The sequence below is a fragment of the Eschrichtius robustus genome, chromosome 10, assembly GCF_028021215.1.
Source record: "Eschrichtius robustus isolate mEscRob2 chromosome 10, mEscRob2.pri, whole genome shotgun sequence".
Lineage (NCBI taxonomy): Eukaryota > Metazoa > Chordata > Mammalia > Artiodactyla > Eschrichtiidae > Eschrichtius > Eschrichtius robustus.
This window is the reverse complement of record NC_090833.1, coordinates 52,050,881-52,074,351: the sequence shown is the minus strand read 5'-3', so window position 1 is coordinate 52,074,351 and position 23,471 is coordinate 52,050,881. Positions and strand designations below refer to the sequence as shown.

Genomic DNA, 23,471 nt, shown 5'->3' with positions numbered 1-23,471 from the left:
CTCTAGGAATTCCTCCTCCCGTTGCCGGACCCCCAGGTTGGGAAGCCTGACGTGGGGCTCAGAACCTTCACTCCAGTGAGTGGACTTCTGTGGTATAAGTGTTCTCCAGTTTGTGAATCACCCACCCAGCAGTTATGGGATTTGATTTTATTGTAATTGCGCCCCTCCTACCATCTCATTGTGGCTTCTCCTTTGTCTTTGGATGTGGGGTGTCTTTTTTGGTGAGTTCCAGTGTCTTCTTGTCGATGATTGTTCAGCAGTTAGTTGTGATTCCAGTGCTCTCACAAGAGGGAGTGAGCACACGTCTTTCTACTCTGCCATCTTGAACCAATCTCTCCCAGAATGCAAGGCTTTGGATTCACACATTGGATAAGCATGTTTGGGGCTGGAGTTGAATTGTTTGGGAAAAGAGAGGACAAGCAGAGTACCAGCCATGCTTCCCCCATGCAGCCTAAGTAAAATGGGATGCATATTTACAGACTATCAAGGTACCAAGTTACTAGACTGCCTGGGAAGCCACCTACTCCTGTCTGGCTCTGCTTCCAAACAAAGAAGGACAGACTTAACAGAGGCTCCTCCATTTTAGAACACTGAAGCCCAACTGTCCCTCCCATCATGTGCCAGACCTTCAGAATCTAACTGTGCCCTTCATCTGGCCATCCTTCCTTACATGGCAGGAATAGGCAGGAGTAGTGGATGGCACATGGCCAGTAGTGGTCAAGGGGTTCTCTGTGGATTCCATTTGCAAACCGAGCAATGCTAGCATGGCCGTGCATAAAACCAGGCCAAGAATCTTGGCCTGAGCCTACAAAAGGGTGTTTTTGAGAAGATGGACAGGCGTCTTTACTTGATCCTAATTCTCAGAAAAGGGAGGTGAACCACTACGAGTTTTTAAAGGCATTTTGGGAATACCGAGAGAACAGTTTTTTCATTTGTTTGTTTGTTTGAACATATTCTGTGGGATGTTTGGTAACCGCAATCCTTTAACCACTGTTCTCAATTTATTTTAACACATCATAATCCAAGGTGTAACGCAGGCATCTAAAAAAGTATTTCCTGACTGCCTAAGCATGCATTACAGTTTGAACTGTATTGTCATACATCGATTAGCAGTTTTCCTTCAAATATCCCATTTTTTTGTTCAGTTCATCAATTAAGCTGTTTAGTAAGTTGCGTTTTGCATTAAGCAGTTCACAATATTTTGCTCGCTGACTCTTCAGAAAGACCTAGAAGCTGAAACACAAAGCAAAAAAGATCTCTTCTGATGACAAGCCTAGCCTCCCTGAGTTTCATGTGCCAAATGAACAGACCTTCACTGAGTGCCAGGCACCACAGCAGGTGTTGAATACTCTCTGGGGGCCCTGCCCTGGTGGCACTTAGAGTCTGGCAGCAGCATGGTTTAGCAGGGCTAGCCCAACCGTGCTAGGGCTGAAACATGTGCCTTTCCCAGCCTTTTCTGCCCGTCATTTCCTGAGAAAAACCACTGCCCCTCTCAAAATGAGGAAGTCAGACCAGATCGTTTCAAAGGTCCTTTCCAGCTTTTGAATTTAAAAAGTTGAATGAAACTTTAATAGATAGTTTACCACCTTTCTTATATGTAATGAATTCTAATTTAAAAAAAAAAAGACAGCCTACACTGGAGCATTAGAAAAGCATTTTACACACACTACTGTCATTCATCTCCCAAAAGTCCTCCGAAGTAGACACATATAAGCCCAGTTTTCGGAGCAGAAAACTAAGTACCTTCCCTAAAATCATGTAACTAGCAAGGGCCGGGTGTAACACAACCCAGGTCATCTGGGACAGAACTGGAGACCTTGCACTGTCACTGCCTTTTAAAACTGCCTCTGATATTTGTCCCTAGTTTTCAACAGTAGCGTTTCCAGGCCCTGCCTGTGACCTATCAGCTGTCAAATCTTGGCGTTTCAGTTCTGTGCAGTTCAACCGCTTACTTCTTCCCTGTGACATGAACAGCCAGCCTCCTCAGGACGATCCGTTTGTACCAAGCTCCCGCCAACTAGAGGAGCCTCTATTTCCCGGATGTGCCCAAATGATTGACAGCAGCATGGCACATGCTCCTTGAGGCTCTCCCCACTGAGTGTTGAGAGGCGTTCGCATACTTTACGTGCTCCGTTTGAAATATACTTGCTGAAGCACCAGAATTATACATCTGTTCCCTTGACTTTTTAACCAAAGAGTGCTAGTTTATTGCTGAGCTTAAGGATAAAAGAAGCAAGAAATGAAAGTTGGGTTGATTTTTTTTTCAAGTTTCCTCCCCACTAAGTATAATCAGATGTTGGACTCTCAGAGCCCGATGCTGGGTGGATGTTCACTTCACTTTGCCTTGCAATTTATCAGCTCGTTTTTTGAGGTAACACTTTTCATCACAAAAGAAAACCCAGGGCCCTATACGAATATTTTCAGTTAAATGCATCAAACAGCCCTAATGTTGTGCCAGAAAAAAATCAAATCAAATCAAACAGGAACAATATCAAAACTGATTTATGAGGCTTTGTAGGGAAACAACTGTCCTTTCATCTCTGGATACACAGTTTATCTTTGACCCTGGAGTACTCGCTGGAATTCTGGGCAAAGGGGACCTATTCAGAAATAATCTATCCAAGACCTGAGGAGCTCCATCATGAACCGGAGATCAAACATGTTTTATGTTCTTTCTGGTCCAGGATTAAAACTGAAGACCTATTATATTTTTAATGCACAAATAAAGAATCAATCAGGGGAATCTGCTGCCTCAGCAAACACTTTCATCCAAAAGAACAAATTATTTGTGATATCAAAACCAGTGAGTATCTCTATTGAGTATCTCAAAGATGGGGAGGTAGGATGAGTCTTTTCGAAGGTAGTAAGGTAAATGAATGAGTTAGTGGTTTGACATGTCTTTTCATGGGGAAAAGAAAATGTCAAAGTGCTCATGTTCACCCATGGCTCTAAGAAATGTGCGTTCCTTTAGGATGTGTGGTGCAAGACATTTCTCTACACCTTTATCCTATGGCCAAGAGGATCTTTTCCCGTGGGACAGAGATTTTTATGTGGTCTCCAGGTACCTCACCCAGAGTTCCTCCAGATTTCTGTACCTGGATATCAGCACAGGAGCATATCAGGTGTCCAGGGTTTTTTCAGGAAATGCAGAGATGCCTGGGCACCTAAAGAGACCTAGGACTAGCAAACTGTGGTGGGTACCAAATGAGGGTCTACTTGACTCAGGAGTCTCTTTTCTGGTCTCCGGTAGCAGTGCCCAGGACTATGTCTTCATCTTCCTGGCTAGGGTTGATTGGTCCAAGGATGGTACTTTACCCAAGCCTGACCAATCAGAGTTTTTCCCAGGACTTTTAACTGGAACAAAGGGAGGAATTCAGTATTCTCAGGGGTAAAAGCTATGAAATACGATGCTTGGGAGGGACCTGGTCTGCAAAGAGAGAGAATGGAGGAGAAATGCAGCAAGAAGAAGCCATGACAGATGATGGACATGAGAGAATCCTGCACAGAGATAAATGTCCCGGTTCCAGTTGTTCCTAAAGCCTGAATGCTTCCTTGCTTTTTCTGAGATTTTATTTACAAATCCTTCTTCAATTATATAAGAAACACTTGTATTCCAAAAAGTCTCCATTCCTGCTTAAACTAAATGCTTAAGGGTTAGATTTCTGTCACTTGCAACACAAAGTATTCTAACACATCACCCAATACACAATCCTATAAGCAGGAGTTGGTGAGTGGATATTCTTCTCCCAGGCACATATCAGTTTATGGAGGGCAGTGGTATTTCTGCAAACCTGAAATCCAATCTACACCATGGTAGTAAGTAAAGTTGCCCTATATCTGCAGAATACATAGTCAAAGTTATTCAAGATAGACTGAATTTTGAGAACAAGCATGAATGAATCATGAATATGCCTTCCTCATACCCCTGCCCCTACCTTCATTTCAGTGTCCTTTATTCTGTATTATTTAGTGTTTAGGTCTCCTATGTATAAAAGACCTAAGGATTACAGTAGGAGTCTGGAAAGAGGAACATTTCTATCCTGTCCTGGCTTGGCAACACCTAATACCTGGCATTCTCATCCTCAGTAGGCTTCACCTTGAGTGTAATCCATTTTCAATCATTAATTCATTAGCAGAAAGTTAGGTACTGAAAAAAATTGAGTTATTCTTTGCTTCTACATATCCAAGGTTTTCTAGTGATGAATTATGAAAATTTTGCTTCCTATATTTGCTCAGAAAGAGTGTTGGGTTCTGGTTAAGTGTTTCAAAATAGTATAGTCTAGGGCTTCTCTGGTGGCGCAGTGGTTGAGAATCTGCCTGCCAATGCAGGGGACACGGGCTCGAGCCCTGGTCTGGGAAGATCCCACATGCCGCGGAGCAACTAGGCCCGTGAGCCACAACTACTGAGCCTGCGCGACTGGAGCCTGTGCTCCGCAACAAGAGAGGCCGCGATAGTGAGAGGCCCGCGCACCGCGATGAAGAGTGGCCTCCGCTTGCCACAACTAGAGAAAGCCCTCACACAGAAACGAAGACCCAACACAGCCAAAAATAAATAAAATAAATAAAATGCAGGAATATTAAAAAAAAAAAAATAGTATAGTCTAGGAAAACATGGCTTGTTTAAAGGTCAGCAGTATGTTTGGGAGTGAGCTGTGAGCCTACTGGTTATGGACATCCACATTATAAAAATCTTCCTTGATCACAAAGGTGGGTTGCAAGCTAAAAGGATTTTCCACAAATAAAAAAGGCAGGTTAGAACATAGAATAGAGCTACCAGGGAAATCCATTTTTGGAAAACTACAAACATGGAAAATAACAACTATTCAAAGTTAACTTATATTTATTGAGTGCACACAATATAGGACCTAATTTAAATCTGCGTGACATCCCAGTAACGTGTATATAAGTATTTCCACTTTATGGATAGGAACAAAAAGGCACAGAATATTTGTAGCTTACACAAAATTATATAGAAACTGTGTACATCCCAACGAGAGGTTTATGAAAAATGTTCCCTTAGACGGATGGAAAAGCATGTTAATCCATGCTTTCTCAGTAGCTATCTGATCCATGAGACCATAACTAATCACTACGATCTGGTAGCAGATGAACCAAAAGGCAAGCAGAGCTCTGAAGTTAAATTTATAAACTCCAACCCAATGATTTTTCAGTGGGAATGCAGCAAGAGTTGTGAGTGATGAGGAATTGGTTCATGAGATTATGGAGGTTGAAAAGTCCTGCCATCTGCCATCTGCCATCTGCCATCTGCCAGCTGAAGACCAGGATAGCCAGTGGTGTAAATTAGTCTGAGTCCAAAGGCCTGAGAACCAGGGGAGCCAAGTGTAAATCTCAGTCCAAAGGCTGAAGATGAGATAAGATGTCTCAGGTCACACAGTGAGGCAGGAAAAAGGGGCACATTCCTCCTTCCTCTGCCTTTGGTTCTATTCAGGCCCTCAGTGGACTGGATGATGCCCACCCACATAGGGGAGGACAATCTACGTTACAGAGTCCACCAATTCAAATGCTGATCTCATCGGGAAACACCCTCTCAGACACACCCAGAAATCATGTTTAATCTGGGCACCCCCGTGGCCTGGCCAAGTTGACACATAAGATTAACCTCTTGTCAATTTGACATCCATATGCATCTTCTTAAACCATACTTAGTCTTTAAATAAAACACTAATAAGGTCATAATTCTGCCTAACATGATATAACTATCTTGTGTATGCTGAAATCACACTAACCCCTTCCTCAGAACAGGAGGTAAGGTCCTTGAGTCATGTTTACTCTTCTTGATATCCCATAACTTATAGACTATGATGTAAAATGAACAAAACTTAAATACTGTGATATAAAATTAATACATCTAGGACTTCCCTGGTGGCGCAGTAGTTAAGAATCTGCCTGCCAATGCAGGGGACACGGGTTCAATCCCTGGTCCGGGAAGATCTCACATGCCTCAGAGCAACTAAGCCCATGCGCCATAACTACTGAGCCTGCGCTCTAGAGCCAACGAGCCACAACTACTGAAGCCCTCGCGCCTAGAACCTGTGCTCCACAACAAGAGAAGCCATCATAATGAGAAGCCCGTGCACCACAACGAAGAGTAGCCCCATCTCGCCACAACTAGAGAAAGCCCGAGCGCAGCAATGAAGACCCAACGCAGCCAAAAATAAACTAATTAATTTTTTAAAAATTGTCATCTCTCAAACCACTAAAGAAAAAAAGTTTTAAAAACAAAAAAAAATGAAAATAAAATAAATACATCTTACGTTCATGATGAAGGAACGAGAGAGGAAAGAAAACAAAGATTATACACACACACTCACATAGGCACACATATTCATTGCAAAATAGAGAGGAAATATTCATGACACTACCTGTGAGCAGGGAGGGCTTTTCAAACTTGTCAGAAAAAGGTAGATCCCAGCCAGAGGTAGCCGGCCGCCGTGGCTGTGGCCACATTACTATGTCATCTACTGTTCGTAATCTACTCTGTCATGGACACAGACTTAGGATCCACTGTGCATTCAGTGTTGCAAGCAGCCCCTGCAGGAGTCAGAACCTATAACATAGATGAGAAATAAAGTGATGTTTTCACTGTGAGTGAGGACGGCTCAGATGACTTTGTCCTGCAAGTCTGACAAGGGAGCACTTTCCAGGGGGAAGGGGGAAGGTTTCACAACAAGCTGAGAAGCGACAATGAAACTGGGCGGCACATTCCACAGTTTAAAAAAAGGAAGTGGGATGCTGGCCAGGCTGGCTGACAGGTTTGGTTCTTATGTATGCGAAGTTAGTTAGCAGTGTCATTTTGAGAACACCTACATGACTGGGCCAGCATCATGAAGCTATAATGTCCTCACCACACCGGCAGCTTTGACCCATGTTTCCTAAAGACCCAGCGGCCCTCGCCTCTGCCAATACAACACAATGTGCTTTTCCCGCAAGATTCAATAAAGTCATTTGTTTTATTGGAAGTACTTTATGTTTAATCAATGTCTAATCACTTTACAACAGTTTGCATCCTTTGTCCTTACTTTCCCGATCCTGTCACTTCCAAGAGGGAGAGAGAAAGTCAGAAACAGTGCCTAAGCGTATGGATTTTAGAGCCTGAGAGAACCAGAAACCTTGGGCAGATTCTTTAACTACTCAAGCCTCACTCTCCGTTTTGTATCTATAACTCTTATTATGACTTTTAAATGAAAGTTAGCACACCATAAGTAGTAGATACTAGCTAACTCACTGGCCAATATGCTCACAAATGTGTGTGCATACGCCTACACTCATACACAGCCTGGTGACAAGGAAAGCTCACTGGAATGAAAATCAAGGGATCTGCAACCTTGAACAATTCACACGTTTGTAAGCCACAGTGTCCTCATCTGCACAGTGAAATCTTATACAGTCCTCACTCTGTATCCAAGGGGCAGGATGGAGAGATTGGTTCCAGGAACCCCGGCAGATACCAAAATCCGTGGAGCTCAAGTCCTTTATAAAATGGTGCAGTACAATGAGTACAGTTGGCCCTCGTATCCACGGGTTCCGAATTCAACCAAACGGCAGATCACTGGTTGAATCTGTGAATGCAAAATCCACGGATACAGAGAGCTGACTGTACTAAGGCATCTCTAAGAACCTAGTCCAAGACATAGAGTCCACATTAAGTCAACATTACGGCAGCTCAATATGAATTGGCATGGAATGTGTCCCAAGATACAGTACTAAGTGAAAAGGCAAGGTGAAGAACTATGCACGTGTAATCTCCCATTCAGGCATCGTATTCATAGACTATCTCTGGAAAAGTATGTAATGAATTAGCAATAGTAGTTGACTCCGCAGAGGGGATTTAGGAGCTTACTTTGCACTTCTATACCCTTCACAGTGTTCTACCATGTGCATTCTTCACCTATTTTTTTAATAATTTAAAATCTAGAAAAGAGGTCCATATTACGAGTGGGTACAAAAATGGCTAGTTTTTATTATAGTGTATTTCCACCTGCATGTGTTTGCTTTTATAATAATTTTATGTTTACTATAATGTTATAAAGTTAAATGACACAGTCTGCAGTTCTGTAGAATCTTGAGGCTAAATTTTTCCATGTTAATAATTAGTCTTTAAAACCATGCAGCTCTGCTTGTAGGCTGCTTGAAGTTACAGGCTCTCGGTGAAGGGAAATACCTTCTAGGGAATATCATGGGTCAAAGGTGGGGAGAGCAACTTGATTACGGATCAGGCCCTTTACATACATTATACTACTTAATCCTCTTAACAATTCTCTGTGCTGTTATTGTCTCAGAAGAAAAAAAGGAAGCTCAGAGACGTGAGATGACTTGCCAAGGAACACCTAAATTTTAAACCCAGCTTTAACCTGACTCCAAGCCTGTATGCATTCCAGTTTGCCATGCTGCCTCCTGGAAGCAATCTAAGGGAACAGGTTCATATTAAGAATATTGGTCATTTAAGTGAGTGGGGAAAGGAAGGGAAATGCCATATAAAAGGTAGACTAGAGCTGACTTAGTGACTATGAGCCATGTCTGTTTCCTGTTGGAGGCTTTTCGGCATCAGGGTAAGCTTAAACACATCCTCTGGTTCATGCCTCAGATGTCCCCCTGGACAATTTAGCTTTATTCCATATAAAGTGGATTTTAAAGAGTCTCTTTCCAGAGGATTAATGCTACAGATAGAGCTCAGGCTTAATAGATCGGCCAGAGCCACCAGAGCTCAGTGGTTCTGTTGAGTCTTCCTGCCACGTGACAAGCATGTGGTTCAGCCAGGATTCACACTCTGCCTTTCAACAGCCAAGTCTTTCAGGCCCATTTTATCAACTCTTGTTTTACAGATGGAAAAAAATCTGAGACCCGGAGAAGCAAAAGGACAGAAAGAGGAAGCACTGAATCAGAACTCAGGTGTTCCACCTCTCTATCCTTCCTCCTACACCAAGATGTGGAAGTGAAAAGGAGCCATTTTTCATTTCTGTGAGGTCGTGTAAGACACCGGTTAGGAGTACAGTCTCTGAAATTCCAATGACCTGGGATTCTTCCCTACACAGTCATGTCCCTAACGTATGATCCTGGGCAAGTTGCTTCACTTCTCTAAGTCTGTGTTCTTATATGTAAAACGAGGATAACAATTATACCTACTTCACAAGTTAAACTTTGTGTGGATTAAATGAAATAATGCATGCAAAGTGTCAGAGCCCACTACATCCAGGCTTGCAGTGAGGGGTTTCCTAAGGAAGATCACCATGGCTTATACCACATGACTCCTCACAGAGACCAAGTGCAGGTACCTTACCCATAAGGCTTGGCTGAAAGAAGACAACAAGAATTAACTGAACTCATCAGATCCCACTCTTAGGTTTGAAGGAAGGACTTACAGTAGGACGGAACAATAGATGGTAGAGAAAGAAGCCAAAAGATGCACATAGAGATAATAGTACAGAGAAGCCCCCACGGGAAGGAAAACAGAGAAAGAAGAGTGGGAACTAGAGGAAAAGCAGACACAACCAGAAGATGCTTCATCAGAACAGAGGAGCCCCCCTTTATCAGGAGGAATTACATTTAGCTGTTTGTAACCGAGAGCCAGTGACAATGGCTCATGTGCATAAATAGTCATTATCTCCCATAAAAGATGAACGAACAGAGGAAAGCAATCCAGGGCTGCTATAGCAGATCCTCAAAGAGAACAGGCATCTAGGCTTTTTTGATTTCTCTGCTCCAACCTCCTTTGAACATGGCTGCCAACCTCAACATCATAAAATGCTACAGGATGCTTCCAAATTCCAGGAAGAAAGAAGGCAAAAGAGAAAAAACCCAAATGTGCTCATCTTTGTTGTTTCAGTCCCTGTTAGGGAGATGTCCTGAAGTCCACCCACCTCATGATGGCCACATCTAGATGCAAACCAGGCTGGAAATGCAGCCTTTTAGCTGGGCATGTCACCAGTCCAAATAAATCCAGGGCTCTGCTACTAAAGAAGAGGAGAATAGCTATTGCAGAGACAACTAGCAGTTTCTGGTACTTTTCCTAGGTCATGCGTTTAGCTGTCAAGGGAACAACAAGGAAGTAAGGTTGCTAGACCTGGGTTGAACAACCTTCTAGTGCCCAGACCGTATTCCAGTCTTTGGGAGACCTGCTAAGTGTCGAGATTTCCATCTTCCTTATTTCCTTATCTCACCTTAAAATAAAATCTTTTTCTGTAAATAACTTGAGTAGTCCTCTGGGTTCTTTTTTTCTACTTAAAAGAACCTAAATAACATAGGCTCACTTACCAGCATGTATCTAGCACACAGAAGGTTCTCAATAGATGTTCATTAAACTGAACTTAATTCCATAAACAATCACAAAACCACATAGCTCTATCGTCTGCTCTCTGCCTGCCCTAAGTCTGCAGATGCATTATCTCAGAAGACAGTGCTGGGTATTTTGTGTTTGTTTTTCACTGAGATTTTGCCCATGGTTCATGCAAAGTCATCATTCAACAGCAAACGTTTAGGTGCTTTCTGGCTTGTGGATCACACTGGGTCCTTCATTGTTTTAGTGTATGGGTTGGAGAATGATGGTCCTTTGTTGATTTCATGGTTACTGTCATCAAGCTGAGTTTCACAGCAAACTGGGGGAACTAAGGCTGAGCCTATTCTGCTTGCCTGCAGGGAACTCCTGAATCTACAAGTTTCATTTTAAAAGCTCTGATTGAAACAAAAAAGAGAAAGAGAGTGAAAGAAAACTGCTCTAAATATGTGTAGATATAGCAAGCTAAAAAAACAACATAACTAAGGGTGGTAGAGTATGATAAAAGCTTGGTACAATCATTAAAATAAATATAAGTGCCACAAACCAAAGTTTATAAACTGTAGAATCCAGCCATCTCAAGAACTAACAGCCTTACAAACTGGACCCCAGAAGGAAATAAGCCTAAGCTTACAGACCTAGAATAGGAAAAAAGAAAGTTAATCCAAAACTAAATAAAATCAGGAGGGCCAGTAAGAATTCTAGTCCCAATTGAAAACCCAGCCTCAATACTAAGTGATGTCTTTACTATTCTACAGGGAATTGTGAACTTTCCTTCTTACTTCATCTTGACCTTCAGCCATTTCTTTGCTCTTTAGCACTGCTGAGACTTCCCAGAAGACATTCCAGAAAATTTCTTAATACAAGTTAATGCAAGTCTTTGATTCCACAATTAGAATTAAGCTTTTAAATGAAGATGATGTGATAACACACTCACTTAAACTCACATTAAAAGGTGCACGACTGACACTGGAGCCTCTCTGGGCAGAGTAGTGTTGGTGAAGAATGGAGATGGTTCACATGCTGGGGGAGGGGCAATGTGGGATGGGTGTACACTTGAGAAAACTGAGTTCCTGAAGATGGGAAGAAGGTGAAATCAGGAAATGAGGACCAGGTAAAGAGATAGTTATACACACATGCCTACGGCAGCATTATTCACAATAGCCAAAAGGTAGAAGCAACCCAAGTGTCCATCAACAGATGAATGGATAAACAAGATGTGCCATATGCATACAATGGAATATTACTGTCTTATAAAAGAAGGAAATTCTGACATATACTACAACACGAAATGAACCTTATAGACAATATTCTAAGTGAAATAAGCCAGTCACAAAGGGACAAATACAGTATGATTCCACTTATATGAGGTACCTAGAGTAGTCAAATTCACAGAAACAGACAGTAGAATGGTGGCTGCCAAAGCCTGGGAGGAGCAAGGAGTTATTGTTTAATGGGCAACAGAGTTTCAATTTTGCAAGATGAAAAGAGTTCTGGAGAGGGGTGGTGGTTACAGCTGTACATAATGTGAATATACTTAAATACCACTGTACACTTAAGATCGTGAATTTTATGCTATGTGTATTTTATCATAACTAAAAATACCAAACTGAAAGAACTTCTAGGCTTAAAAAGAGAGAACAGAAGCAACTTGTTTACTTCATGACTTTGCCTAGGTCTTCTACTCCTGCCACTAAAGGATTAGAAAGAAAGCGAACTTTTATTAACTTAATTTTTTTAGAATAGTTGTAGGTTCACAGCAAAATTGAGGGGACAGTACAGAGATTTCCCATGTCCCCCTACCTGACACATGCATAGCCTCTAGTGGACCCTCCCACTAGACTGGTCCACTTGTTATAACTGATGAATCTTCACTGTCACATCATAATCACCCAAAGTCCAGAGTTTACACTATGGTTCACTCTTGGTGGTGTACTTTCTATGGGTTTGGAGGGAAATGTTTTTTTTTAAATTATTCATATAGATCAAATTATTCATGATAACTCTATTGCATTAGAACCCAAAATCCCCAAGAGTGTATTAAATGTGCATTAAAATAACAGAAATGTTGTAAACATTTGCTACTCAAAGTGTGGTCTGAAGACCAGCAGCATCAGCATGCCCTGGGAGGAGTTTGTTAGAAATGCAGCAGCTCAGGCCCATCCCATACCTACAGAATCAGAATGTGCATTTATCAAGATTCCCAGGTGGTTCCCTGTCCATTCTCAAAGCTTGAGAAGCACTGCTGCAAACTATTCAGAACTGCTTGATCAGTTGAGATGGAAGGAAAATAGGTTATCAAAGTTGCATTATTGTACTGTGTGTCAAATTGAGGGAAAGGTCCATGTTTTACTATTCCTTAAGTTCTTAAAAATGATTAAAGCCAAATCCCTTTATTGTCCTGAACATATAAAAAATGCTTAAACCACAATTGTAATTCAATATGTAGATGACAGTGTGCTCTGAAGACTGTACATAGCCAAATAGTAGCTTTTATGGAAGTGAAATGATTAAAAGAAGCAAAGCGCCAAGCACAAAGCTCTCCCTGAGTGGCTGATGGTAGATTTGGTAGGTTTGAAATTCCAAGAAGAACTCATCATTACAGCAGAACTAATGCATGGTATAATACATTCGCCAAGGAAAGTACTGACCTGCATAAATGTTCAAGAACAATAAAATTTTGGTCACTGGTAATGTGAGAAAAACTACTTAATACCCACAGCCAACTGGATTCACTTAATAAGATTAAAATGATATACAGAGAGGACAGAAAAGATATCCGCAAACGTCCATTGAACACAAAAGGGTAAGACATTTGACTAATATACGTATTCCAAATACTAAAACAGAGTAAGAAAAAGAAAAATCCATGTTTGGATTGAGAAGGCCTTCTCAATGGGATTTTTTAATGTGGGTTTATTCTAATGTGCTCTCCCCTGACACCTTGGCAGCAGTTAGTTTCAATGCTAAGTTTACACTTAACACAAAAAATAAATTCCTAATAAGAAGATAAAAATTAATAACTGTATAGATAAAACAAAGATGACTGGGGGCTGGGGACAGAGGGGCAACTGCAGTCTCTGACACCAGGGCTTCATGGCTGGAAAACATTTTTCCACTTAATGAGAATCTTCAACAGTTATTGGGATCTCTGCCCACTTTCATTTTCTTTTTCTCTGGCAAACTTCCATTCGCTCTGGCTTTTGCAATAGTAAAAATAAGTAAATCTGACTCAACAAAACCAAGTATTATTTTACAAGTACAAACTGAAAATCAATCTAAGGTTTGGCTTGATGTTTTTGCAATTGATGCTAATTTTAAGCAACAATTCAGAGGAACCCCTTGAGGCTTACATGAGCTCATCAGTAGCAAAAAAAGGTCATTTTAAAATAATTGTTAATGTTTTCCAGAGCAAGAGAGAAACTCTTTAAAACTGCCGAACGTCTTGGCACACCCCACACGCCCACCTCGTGTTCTTGTTACCCAAATGCGAGCGGAGCTGGAAGTAAAACCTCACTCCATGGCAAAATTAGAGGTGGGTAGGATATTTGGCTCTTGATTTCCTGTGTTGAAATGACCATAACATCTCAGAACTTGATTTGAGGTCCATAGGTGAGATCTTCAGGGAGGAATTTCATACCTTCATAAATGTCTTACTCTCGTTTTATCAATCATATAGAACAACAGTTAACATTTTGTTGAGCAAAACGAGGGGGTAATAATGAACTTAAAAACTTAAAAAAGAAGCCACCCTTATGCTGTGATAAACATCTGCAGGCTTGGCAAGTGTGTGCCGAAGCAGTTTGAAGAGTAAATGTTTTTATCTCAGGAGAGAGTTACACTGATAACCTTTGACACTGGTGAAAATGTGGGACACATAAAGCTAGACTCCCAGACCAGCTGAGAGTCGTGACTCGGCCTGCTGCTAACTGCCTACTGTCACCAGACCCCAGGGAAGAGCAAAGTAACACAGAGCTGAGAGGGGGTTCAACCATGTGCTGGGGAACCTGCTCTGAGGCCCCCAGCAACCTGAAAATCACAGAATCGATGTTCAACCTAGAAAGGAAGCCTGAGGCCCCACGTACGCATCCCCATCAGGGAAGGAAACTGGGACCCATTCCAAGAACCCCTGTCGTCGTATAAATGAGATATTAAACATGATTGCTCTTCAATTCAACTTTGTCCAACCACATGAAATGAAGATTCTATAAACATAAAAATCTTCCCTATGTTCTCCTTACAGCTATTTTTGCCTCAGTCTTGAATACCTACATTTACATGCCCTCCAAAATGCACAACTAAGGCATTATAAGGGTTCTCCTATGGCCCCCCAGCAACCACTAAGAGCACCTGAAAATACACAGAATCGTAGAAAAATAAAGAACACATTTCATGGACGCTAGCTTTTTCACCTAGACAGAGAAACTATTTACTTCAGCAAATTCTGGGTCTTTAAGAAGACAGTGTCAATTTTATTGTTTTTTGAAATGCTATGTAAAGCCTGAAACTTCACAATTCGCACATCAGCAATATCCATCTTTAAGTTTAAATATATTTATGTGGTAAGGGAAAGTACATGCATAAGAATATATAGAATTTTTTAAAATCATCATCATTTACATTAGAAATTTCTTTATACAAGCATCTCAACTTTTTTCTTTAAAAAAAAATTAGTGACTGGTAAGAATCCTCTGAGACTGCAGAAAATCCAGCTTCCCATTTAAGCAGCCTTTCACTGAGAGACATGAGTGATGGCAGACGAAGGCCTCTTAAGAATAGACTCAACAGAAAATGACAGCGGTTCATTCACTGAGAGTCTTGTTCCAACTTGTTTGGCTACGAAAAGGTCTTTTGCACATCTATCTATTGTAAATGTGTACTTCTGGTTCTCCTTGACTAAACACTCTCTGGGTTTCTTAGGGGCCTCTTCAAAGGCCTCTTTGACAGATGATGTTTTCAACTCGGGACCTGATTTGTCATTAAGAGTTTGCTGGAATAATGAGTGGAATGGATTATGTTTAAGTGGCAGAGGGTGCCTGGTGCTTTCTTTGCTGATCTTGGTTAAGACGTGCCCTTGAGCTGCCAGGGAGTCCGTGTCAACAACGGGCAAAAAATTCCGTCGGGGTGGGGAGAACGCAGACCTCTCGGGGACGGCCTGGTGACCCTGAAGGTCACTTCTTGAGATCTGGCCCTCAGGAGTGTGAGGCAGCACCAGAGAACCTTCCAGTTTCGGTGGCATCATATCATGATCTGCTCCAAGTCCATCGTGGAGTCGTACTCCCTTCAAGTCCCAGCTGGCCCCAGGTTTCAGGGCCTGAACTGACGTGGTCGCATTCAGCAGGCATTGCTGGTAGAGGAGGGTGTCACTAATGGGGCCACACTTGGGCCAAACTAAAAATCTCGAGGACAGGGGATACTGCCTGTAAGTCGTGGCCACGCTGACATTGGAAGAAATTAGTTCCATATTCCCAGACCCTGAGTACTGCATGGTGAGATCAAGGCAGGTGGGCAAAAAATTGCAGAAGTCTTTGCTTGGCGGTTCCACTGGCGTGGGACTGTAGGCACTTTTGTAGGAGTTGTACTCAGAACCATGTACCATGCGATTGGGCAAGAATAAGGCAGCAGCTTGGGAAGCTTCCAACATCTCCCTCTCTTTATATTCTCTCTCCAGCATAATGTTCTCCAACTCTTTATCAGCAAAGGCCCGCCTTTTCCTCATCCGGTCACTTACTGGGGGAGGTAGAGGTAAACTCCCTCCCACATAAGTCTCTGATGGAATGGGGCGGTAGCCTAAAATAAGCAAGCATTGCACATGAAAGACATTAACATCTGATGAGGAAAAATCTGGGAATCCAGAAGGCAACAGAAACACTGCAAATCAGCAGAACAGTTATTTACAGTTCCACATCACTAGTATTTTTATACAGAAAGCAAAAGTATGGGTTCAATTTAAAATAGATCCCTTCGCAGGGAAGGATATCCATACTGTAACTTTTTATTGTTGTTGTTTTTGTTGTGATAGGTTTGTTTACTTTGACAGGCATACTTTACTGGCTGAAATTTTAATATTCTCCCCAGGCTCCTATGCATTAAGAGACAAGGCTGCTCATGTCGCTTCAATCAATGCTTTATTACTATCCATGTCATCTTTTTCAATTATTAAAAAAAGATAGCTATACCTAGAGCTGATGTCACTTTTATTTTCTAAAGTTGGATCATTATGTACACATTGTTACAGTTGTAGAATAATCCAAGGAGAACTAGGAAAAAAGAGAAAGTTAAAGCAGATTAGTGAAGAGAAAAAGAGGAAAGACTTAAGGAAACAGAAAAGCACAGAAAATTGAAAAGAGCTGTTAACTAGTTAAACAGACTCTGCAGTGAACAATTTAACCAGGCCCCTACCCCTGCCTCTGACGACCAGTACAAACAAACAAAGTGGGGGGGATCCCCTGCTATACTGACAATAACTGGTCTAAAACATTTTTCACCAGTACCAATCAGATACCAAAATGGTTGAACAAGCAATCACTAGAACCTAGATTAAGTCATTATACATTTTATAAATAGGGACAAAGTCAAAAACAAAGATTAGTATAACATAAATAGAATTCCTGGCAGCATAAAATACTTTGATTATTTCATCATCCCAAGCACTCACCACTACCAAATTTGTTTGAAGGATCCACTGTGATGTTTGTGTTTACATAGTGACAAACCCATCATACTCATTTGCAAATAAAATAAAATTTGAAAATGAATGTGTACACTTCTATGGTAAGTTTTTGCCAGGAAGTTATTTACTTGAATGTTCTATTCCACTTAGTCCTCTCACTTCTCAAGTTGCTTCGGCACAATTTCAATTTACCAGTGTGGTCCCTATGGTTATAAATCTGTTTACCCAGTTTGTAACCAAACTCATTTTGAATGCATGAGAAGCCATTCTAAGGTCAGAAGTATACAGCACAGGGTAACACACGAACAAACTTTAAAACCTGTCCAGAAATAACTCAATTCAGAAGCCACATAAGAAAAAACAGAATACAAATGTCTACTTCAAAACAAACAAAAAAAAATCTGCTTTTCAACCTGACTCATAAAATGGCAGTGATTAGAGCAAATATAAACTTCCCTTTTCTTTAAACGGTGAAAGATAGTCAATATATTATTCATTATGTCAATAAATAAATTCCATACCCAAACAGAGATGCTTTTAAAAAATCAGTAATATTTTAAGAAAAATTAACGTATTCCCAGGCTTTAGAGAAAGTGAACACGTGAAGACTTCACTCTATTCAAATTCAACCTCCATTTCTCTTGTGTATTCAAAACCTTTTCCAGATTCTATGATCTCGACTGTCAAAATGGTAAAGTGAAGTGTGGAATAACTGCAATTTAAGTAGATAATCCAGAGAGGAAAAGAATACAATTAAAAAGAGTGGGATTAAAGGCTGGATCGCCCAGACTAAAGGCCTTTATTGGTGTGGGTAGCTGTTAAACTCTTCACTTGACTCACTCTATTTAGCTCCAAATACAACTAAAGATTTTTTTTTTTTAATTTATTTCCTTTCAGGACATCTGCTCTGGGATCATTTGGCAGGGTATCTGTACCTCCCTCACACTAGGGCAAATTTCATATGCACTCCATGTTAACCCATTAACTACTAAGCAGAAAAAATTATCAGTGACAAAAACCTCAGGAGGTATGTGAGATTCATTTTCTCACATCCTGATTTCCTTCCAAAAGTTTCCAATAAAACAGCATTTCCCCCTCAGAATGCTCCTTCACATGTAAATGGAAATGCCATGTGCCTGAATAATGAGAATCACTCAGAACATGGTTTAAAAGGCTAAAGAATAATTTTGCGTTGCTTTCTTTACCTTCTAAAATGCTTTTGGCCAGCAAACTGGGTGCCCTGACTTGCCTCTGATACATGGCTTTGCGCTCGAAATTATTCTGTTTCCCGGAAAGCCCCTTCTTGTCCTGTAAACACAAGAAACAAAATCAATAATGCCCTGAAAAAAACGTGGGAGACAAGGAAGAGGCATCAGCAACTCTCCTCATTCTAAATGTATTTATTTTCCCATCCCATGTGAAAATAATTCTAAAGGAATTAATATCAGCACCCCTTAATTCCAGGACAATGAGCTAAAATCTCTGTCCGAAGCCTCCAACTGGTGAGCAGGGCCCCGGCTTTCCCTGGGGCCGCGTTGCTAGAGTCGGCCCAGACTCAGCCTGCAGCGAGAAGTGGGGGGCCAGCCTGGGAGGAAGTGAAATCCACAGTGGATGAGATGCTAGGAGCCTGGCCCTGAGAGAGCTGCGGCGGGCCGCTGCATCCTCGGAGCCCAGACTAGTGCCGAAAACGCCAAGGACCTGACGTTGGCCAGAGATGTGGGGCCGGTTTCCCCCGCAGTAGGGCGGATGGGACCGGGTACAGGGGGTTGACGGAGAAAACTCAGAAGTTTTCGCGTCCGGCCAAAAATCCCGATTTTTTCACTGGGGGACTGGGACGCCTGAAGGCGAACAAAACCTTCAGAGTCCGCAGGAGACGGGTGCACCCTCTGTCACCGCCTGGTCGGTGGAATTCTGGGCCCTTCTACACCCGCGTCCCGCCCAGCAGGTCGCAGGGAGCGCGAGGGAACGCAGAGCCCTCGGTGCAACACACGCGGGGACACGGGAGGGGGCCGCGCCCCAGCCCAGGGTCGGGGCACCTCGGGCGTCCAGCGCGCTGCGCTCTCCGGGGCCCTTGGGAGGCTTCCCATGAGGGTCACTCACTGCCTGCGGCGAGCACGGTGATCCACTCCCCAGCACCTTCTCGACAAAAAGTAAAATCAAAACTCCTCCCGCGCCCTGAGTGCGAGCAGGCCCGCGCAGCCTCCCTCCTGTGAGCGCGCTTGTGCAGGGACACAAGGAAACATTCAGTCCCAGGTTCAAGAAGAGCCTCTCCCTTAAAGAAGATTCAGGCTCTCCTCACAGCCGGAGACCCGCGGTGGGAGGCGACAGAGAACCGTCAACTGGTTCTTAGGTAGTTCTCGAGGCCAGAAGTTTCTTCTAAATTCCCACGTCACTTTTGGTCTCATCTGTAAAATGGGCAGGACACGTTCTCTCTCTCCTAAATGGACCGTGACTGCGGAAGCGCCGGGAGCACTACGTGCTGCGTGGTTCTTTTTCGCGATCAGCACGGGTAATACGGCGATGGACGTAGTGCACTGCATCAACCTCTGTCCTCTTCCCCCCAGCACCACGAGAGTAAACGTTAAAATATAAAAAATCGAAATAAAATACCTTTCCCATAATTACCGAACGGGACTAACCACTTTCAAGGCCTCTCTGCCTGCTTCTTAATACAAAATCTTCTCTGCCAAGTTCCCCAATGATGGCCACGGCTTCCTCCCTCCCGACCCTGCAGGCCAGCGTTGGCAGAGGTGTCTTCACCATCCTTCTGAGGAAGTGCCAGGAGCCTCGAGTCCCCGGGCCCGGGTGTGTGCGGAGCGCGCCCCTCCGACTCCCGACCCCCACGGCGTCCCCAGACAGCCCGGCGGGGGCGAGCCGGGCCGGCGGGTACGCACCTCGGTGGCCTGCTGCCTCCGGAGCGCCACCTGGGCGGCCATGACGCGCTGCCGCTCTACCACCAGCAGACAGTTGGCGCACTGGCAGTCACGCCAGCGGCAGAAGCGCTTGTGGCCCTTGAGGCAGGACACCACACCGTGGTTGCGGCAGCGCGCGCACTTGGGCGTGCGACTGAGCTTGCGCGGCTCCGCGCCGCCGCCGCCGCCCGCGTTCGCGTCGCGCTCCGGGGGCCCGGCCGGCGCCGGCGAGGCCTGCGGCGCCGGAGGCGGCCTCGGCGCCAGGGTATCCTGCTGCTCCGGCCGGCCCGGCACCCCCGGGGACGCGCCCGCCTCCTCGCCATCGCCCTCGTCTTCCGCGTCGTCGTCGTCCTCGTCCTCCGCGTCGTCGTCATCCTCGCCGTCCCTGTCGGCCGGCGGCGGGCTGGGCCCGGGCGGCGTGGGCGGTGGCGCCTCGCAGCCGTCCTCCTCCAGCCCCAGGCTCTCCACGTCGATCTCCCAGTCCACTGCGGGAACCGGCTGCCGGACCGCCATGGCGCACCACGCTTCGCCCGGGCCTACGCTGAGTCCCCTGCGCTCTGGAGAGACAGGAAAAGAACCAGAGACCCACCGACCGCCGCCGTCAGGCACCGTTCCCGGGCCTTGGGCCCAGAGCTCCTGGTCTGCCCGCCTCCGACCCCTCGAGGAGCCCACTTCTCTACATGTCTTTCACATCCAGACCACACGTGCATTTCTTTTATCTTTAGGCCTGACCTTTAACCACAGCCCTCTCTGGCTTTACACACGCTTTGGGGACAAGGCCCTCGGTAAACGCACTGACCACACACATAAGTATTGTGTCCAACTAGGCCGGCCTTGGCCACTTATCAGGCTTACCCATACCCAACTAGTATGGCCATGCTGAACATAAAAATGTCAATGGAAGAACTGTTTTCCTTCTGATCACAAGGGCCCTTCGGACCCTGTGAGGTACCACGCTACAACTCCCACACGCCTCTCGTCCTCCTGCACCACTACAAGGAGCCCCTCTTGGGCTTGGAGAGGTTCTCTCATCCTCCCCCAATCCCCCCACCCCAGCACACCGCAGTTTTAATCAACTAAAAACCAAAATTGTTCTGCTGCCATAGGGACACTGGGCACGGAGCCGCAAACGCCCCCGTCCAGCATGGACAGTGTTTCAGCCCCGCAGAGCTAAGCCGCGTGGGCTCTTTTGTACATCGGTCACGGTTTGCACTTTAAGGCAAGACATACAAGTAAAATAGAAAAGGTGATTCACGCCCTTCGCCCTCCCTGACGCCCCAGCTACATCACAGCACTCACCAAGACTCTGAGGCCCCGGCTAAGCAGCCGAGGCAAAAGATATCCAGCCTTGGGACCTTGCTCTTGGGCTGCTGGCTGTGCTTGCAAACAGAAATCGGGGTTGCCACACCCTGTCACGAAATCGGGGGTTGACAGCTGGAGGCCCGGAGCCCAGTGGATGAGGAGTGGAGGAGAAGGGGCATGGAGAAGGTGAGTCAAATCCTCAGCGACTTCGCCCCGCACATCCCGGACTCTGCAAAGTTCTGATCTGTCCTCAGCAGCCCCGGGCGCTTCACCTCGCTGAGGCTGCTTTTGGCTTTCTCTGTCCCTAGCTGGGCGGGAAGGTTGGGCCGCCTTGACCAGGTTCAGGTCGCAAGCTCCCGGGGCGGGCGGGCGTACCCAGTAGCGTGCGACGCAGCGCCCCCCACAGCAGTCGCCAGCCTCCGCTCCCTTTCCTAGTATTATCCGCTCGGGCCCCCGAGCTCTGCGCCCGCTGATTGGCCGGTTGTCAGGCGGTGTGTATGCTGATTGGCTGAGGCTCTTTGGCCCGGCGCTCCCCGCCTCCTCGCGTCTGCCGGGCCACTCCCGCCGCGCTCTGCCAGAATCCTCCCGCGCGGCCTTCGGTGCAGCCGGGAAGTCTGTCCCGAGGTTAAAACCGAAGTGTGACGGCGCCGGCTGGAGCGAAGTCGCCATTTATCTCGCGGGCTAAAAAAATAGCAGAGACACACTCTTACGAATCGCGTTGTCCTCAAGAGAAAGTAACAGACGACAAGGCAGAGATCGGAAAAGCTACGTCATCAGCATCACCGGTGTATCTGGGACTCAATCATTAACCCAAAGCTAGATTTGGAAATAAGAGAAGTGCACGGCGGCATCCTACTTTCTCCTGCGAGAATAAATCAGTGGTTACCTTGCACCACAGCACCGGCTTAGAGGACTTATGAACTGTAGATACTTTTGTGGCTATCGCCACTCATCCTCAAGGTGCAGAGTGGTTCCTCGTTAACTTTCACCACGCCCGTGAGACAGGCAGGTCACCAAGTCACCTACGTCACTTATATTTTTCTATATGAATTACTATGAGTTGATTTGGGAGAGAACGGAAATACATGCCATTAAGAGATTTAAGTACAATATATTCACTCTAAGCATTTTTTAAAACGAAGCTCTTTTTTAAAGAGGACTTTTTGGTATTCATGAATGTATTTATAAGGGGGAAAAGGGGCTTCTTCATTAATCTCTTACATAAATGTTTAATAACAGTTACGTTTCCAATATCCTGAAAGAGGGAATTAGTCTTCTAATTCAACGCTGCATTTTATTTCTTGAACTAAATTTAAAGTTACTTAGACGCTTTTCTACTTACACCTTTAAATAATCAGTGCCTCTTAAGATCGGTTTAGGAGACAGATTAGAAAATTGAGTGCCAATGCACTGAGCACATAGTAGGCCCCCTATATATTTGTTAAACGAAGGAAATTACTGAAAGTTAGAAATTAACCAGGCTCGGAGCGGCGGGAACGAGGAAGCTTAGGAATTACTACTGTGAAACTAACGCGATGTGCCGGACGCACAGGTATTCCTAATCCTTTGGCGATGTGGAAAGTTCTTCCCTAGTTACCACGCACTGGGATTTCCCTTTGTGCGGGTTCTTCTCCCCAGAGCCGCTTTCGATGCCCAGCGAAGGAAGTGGAGAAACAGTTCTGTATACTCCTGTCGGATGCTCAGTGGCTCTGGGCGTCTGGGAGGGTGGCTTGGGAGCTCTGTGCGCCCTCAAACACAGGACAAAGAGTCAAGCAGACTTGTTCGTGCCTCCCGTTTGGCACCACCTAATAACACCAGTGAGTTTTACCTTTTGCGTAGTTTCTTATATTCATCAATGTGCATTTGTTCACCTATGTTAGAGCATTTGAATTCTTGAGAGCAGCAGAAGTGTATTATTTACCCTCGTTTTCCAACGATGAAACTGAAATTGAAAGAGGAGCCCTGGGTCACGAAATGGGAGGGCAATGGAATGGTGAGCACCCAGGTCCTAGGTCGGCCTCTGCTCTGAAGTCTCAAACTTTGAAGAGCCCTTCGCTCCACGCCAGAAAAACTCACAATGGGTTCGTGTTTTTTATTTTATTCCCCTGCACCTTTTTCTGATTTTGGTACCTGGCGTCATGACCTCCCATTTTGCTCTCCCCCTGTAGCTTTTTTACCTTTGCAAACAGGCATCTCAATGCTTCTACCCCGCGACGCGCAAGAAAACTACAAACCCCCTCCACTGCCGCTGCGTGTGCAAGCAGTTGGCAGGCTGGGTTTTTATTTTATTTAT

General features: G+C 44.5%; 2 protein-coding genes across 4 annotated transcripts; both read right to left on the bottom strand.

Moving 5' to 3' along the window:
* Window positions 1-14,741: 14,741 nt before the first annotated feature.
* Window positions 14,742-21,265, bottom strand: DMRT2 (doublesex and mab-3 related transcription factor 2). 3 transcript variants are annotated; one of them, XM_068553081.1, is made up of 5 exons: window positions 21,176-21,265; window positions 19,859-20,433; window positions 18,170-18,272; window positions 16,471-16,551; window positions 15,995-16,081 (listed from the first exon to the last, which is right to left on the bottom strand). In XM_068553081.1, exons 2-4 carry the CDS (start codon window positions 20,387-20,389, stop codon window positions 16,496-16,498), a joined length of 690 nt encoding a protein of 229 aa, XP_068409182.1. In that variant the 5' UTR covers window positions 20,390-20,433; window positions 21,176-21,265; the 3' UTR covers window positions 15,995-16,081; window positions 16,471-16,495. The 3 variants fall into 3 exon arrangements, with proteins under 3 accessions (XP_068409180.1, XP_068409181.1, XP_068409182.1); XM_068553079.1 differs by lacking the exon at window positions 16,471-16,551 and having other exon boundaries at window positions 14,742-16,081; XM_068553080.1 differs by lacking the exons at window positions 18,170-18,272; window positions 19,859-20,433; window positions 21,176-21,265 and having other exon boundaries at window positions 14,742-16,081.
* Window positions 21,110-23,040, bottom strand: LOC137770394 (uncharacterized). The gene is made up of 2 exons (XM_068553082.1): window positions 23,007-23,040; window positions 21,110-21,859 (listed from the first exon to the last, which is right to left on the bottom strand). Exon 2 carries the CDS (start codon window positions 21,845-21,847, stop codon window positions 21,158-21,160), a length of 690 nt encoding a protein of 229 aa, XP_068409183.1. The 5' UTR covers window positions 21,848-21,859; window positions 23,007-23,040; the 3' UTR covers window positions 21,110-21,157.
* Window positions 23,041-23,471: the final 431 nt, after the last annotated feature.

Excerpts from the sequence above, each read along its gene's own strand:
- DMRT2 (XM_068553079.1), bottom strand. The coding sequence starts at position 20,389 with ATGGCGGTCCGGCAGCCGGTTCCCGCAGTGGACTGGGAGATCGACGTG. Across the intron at positions 18,273-19,858 it reads GGAGGCAGCAGGCCACCGAG|GACAAGAAGGGGCTTTCCGG; the intron begins GTGCGTACCCGC and ends TTGTGTTTACAG. Across the intron at positions 16,082-18,169 it reads GGCCAAAAGCATTTTAGAAG|GCTACCGCCCCATTCCATCA; the intron begins GTAAAGAAAGCA and ends TGCTTATTTTAG.
- LOC137770394 (XM_068553082.1), bottom strand. The coding sequence starts at position 21,847 with ATGGCGACTTCGCTCCAGCCGGCGCCGTCACACTTCGGTTTTAACCTC.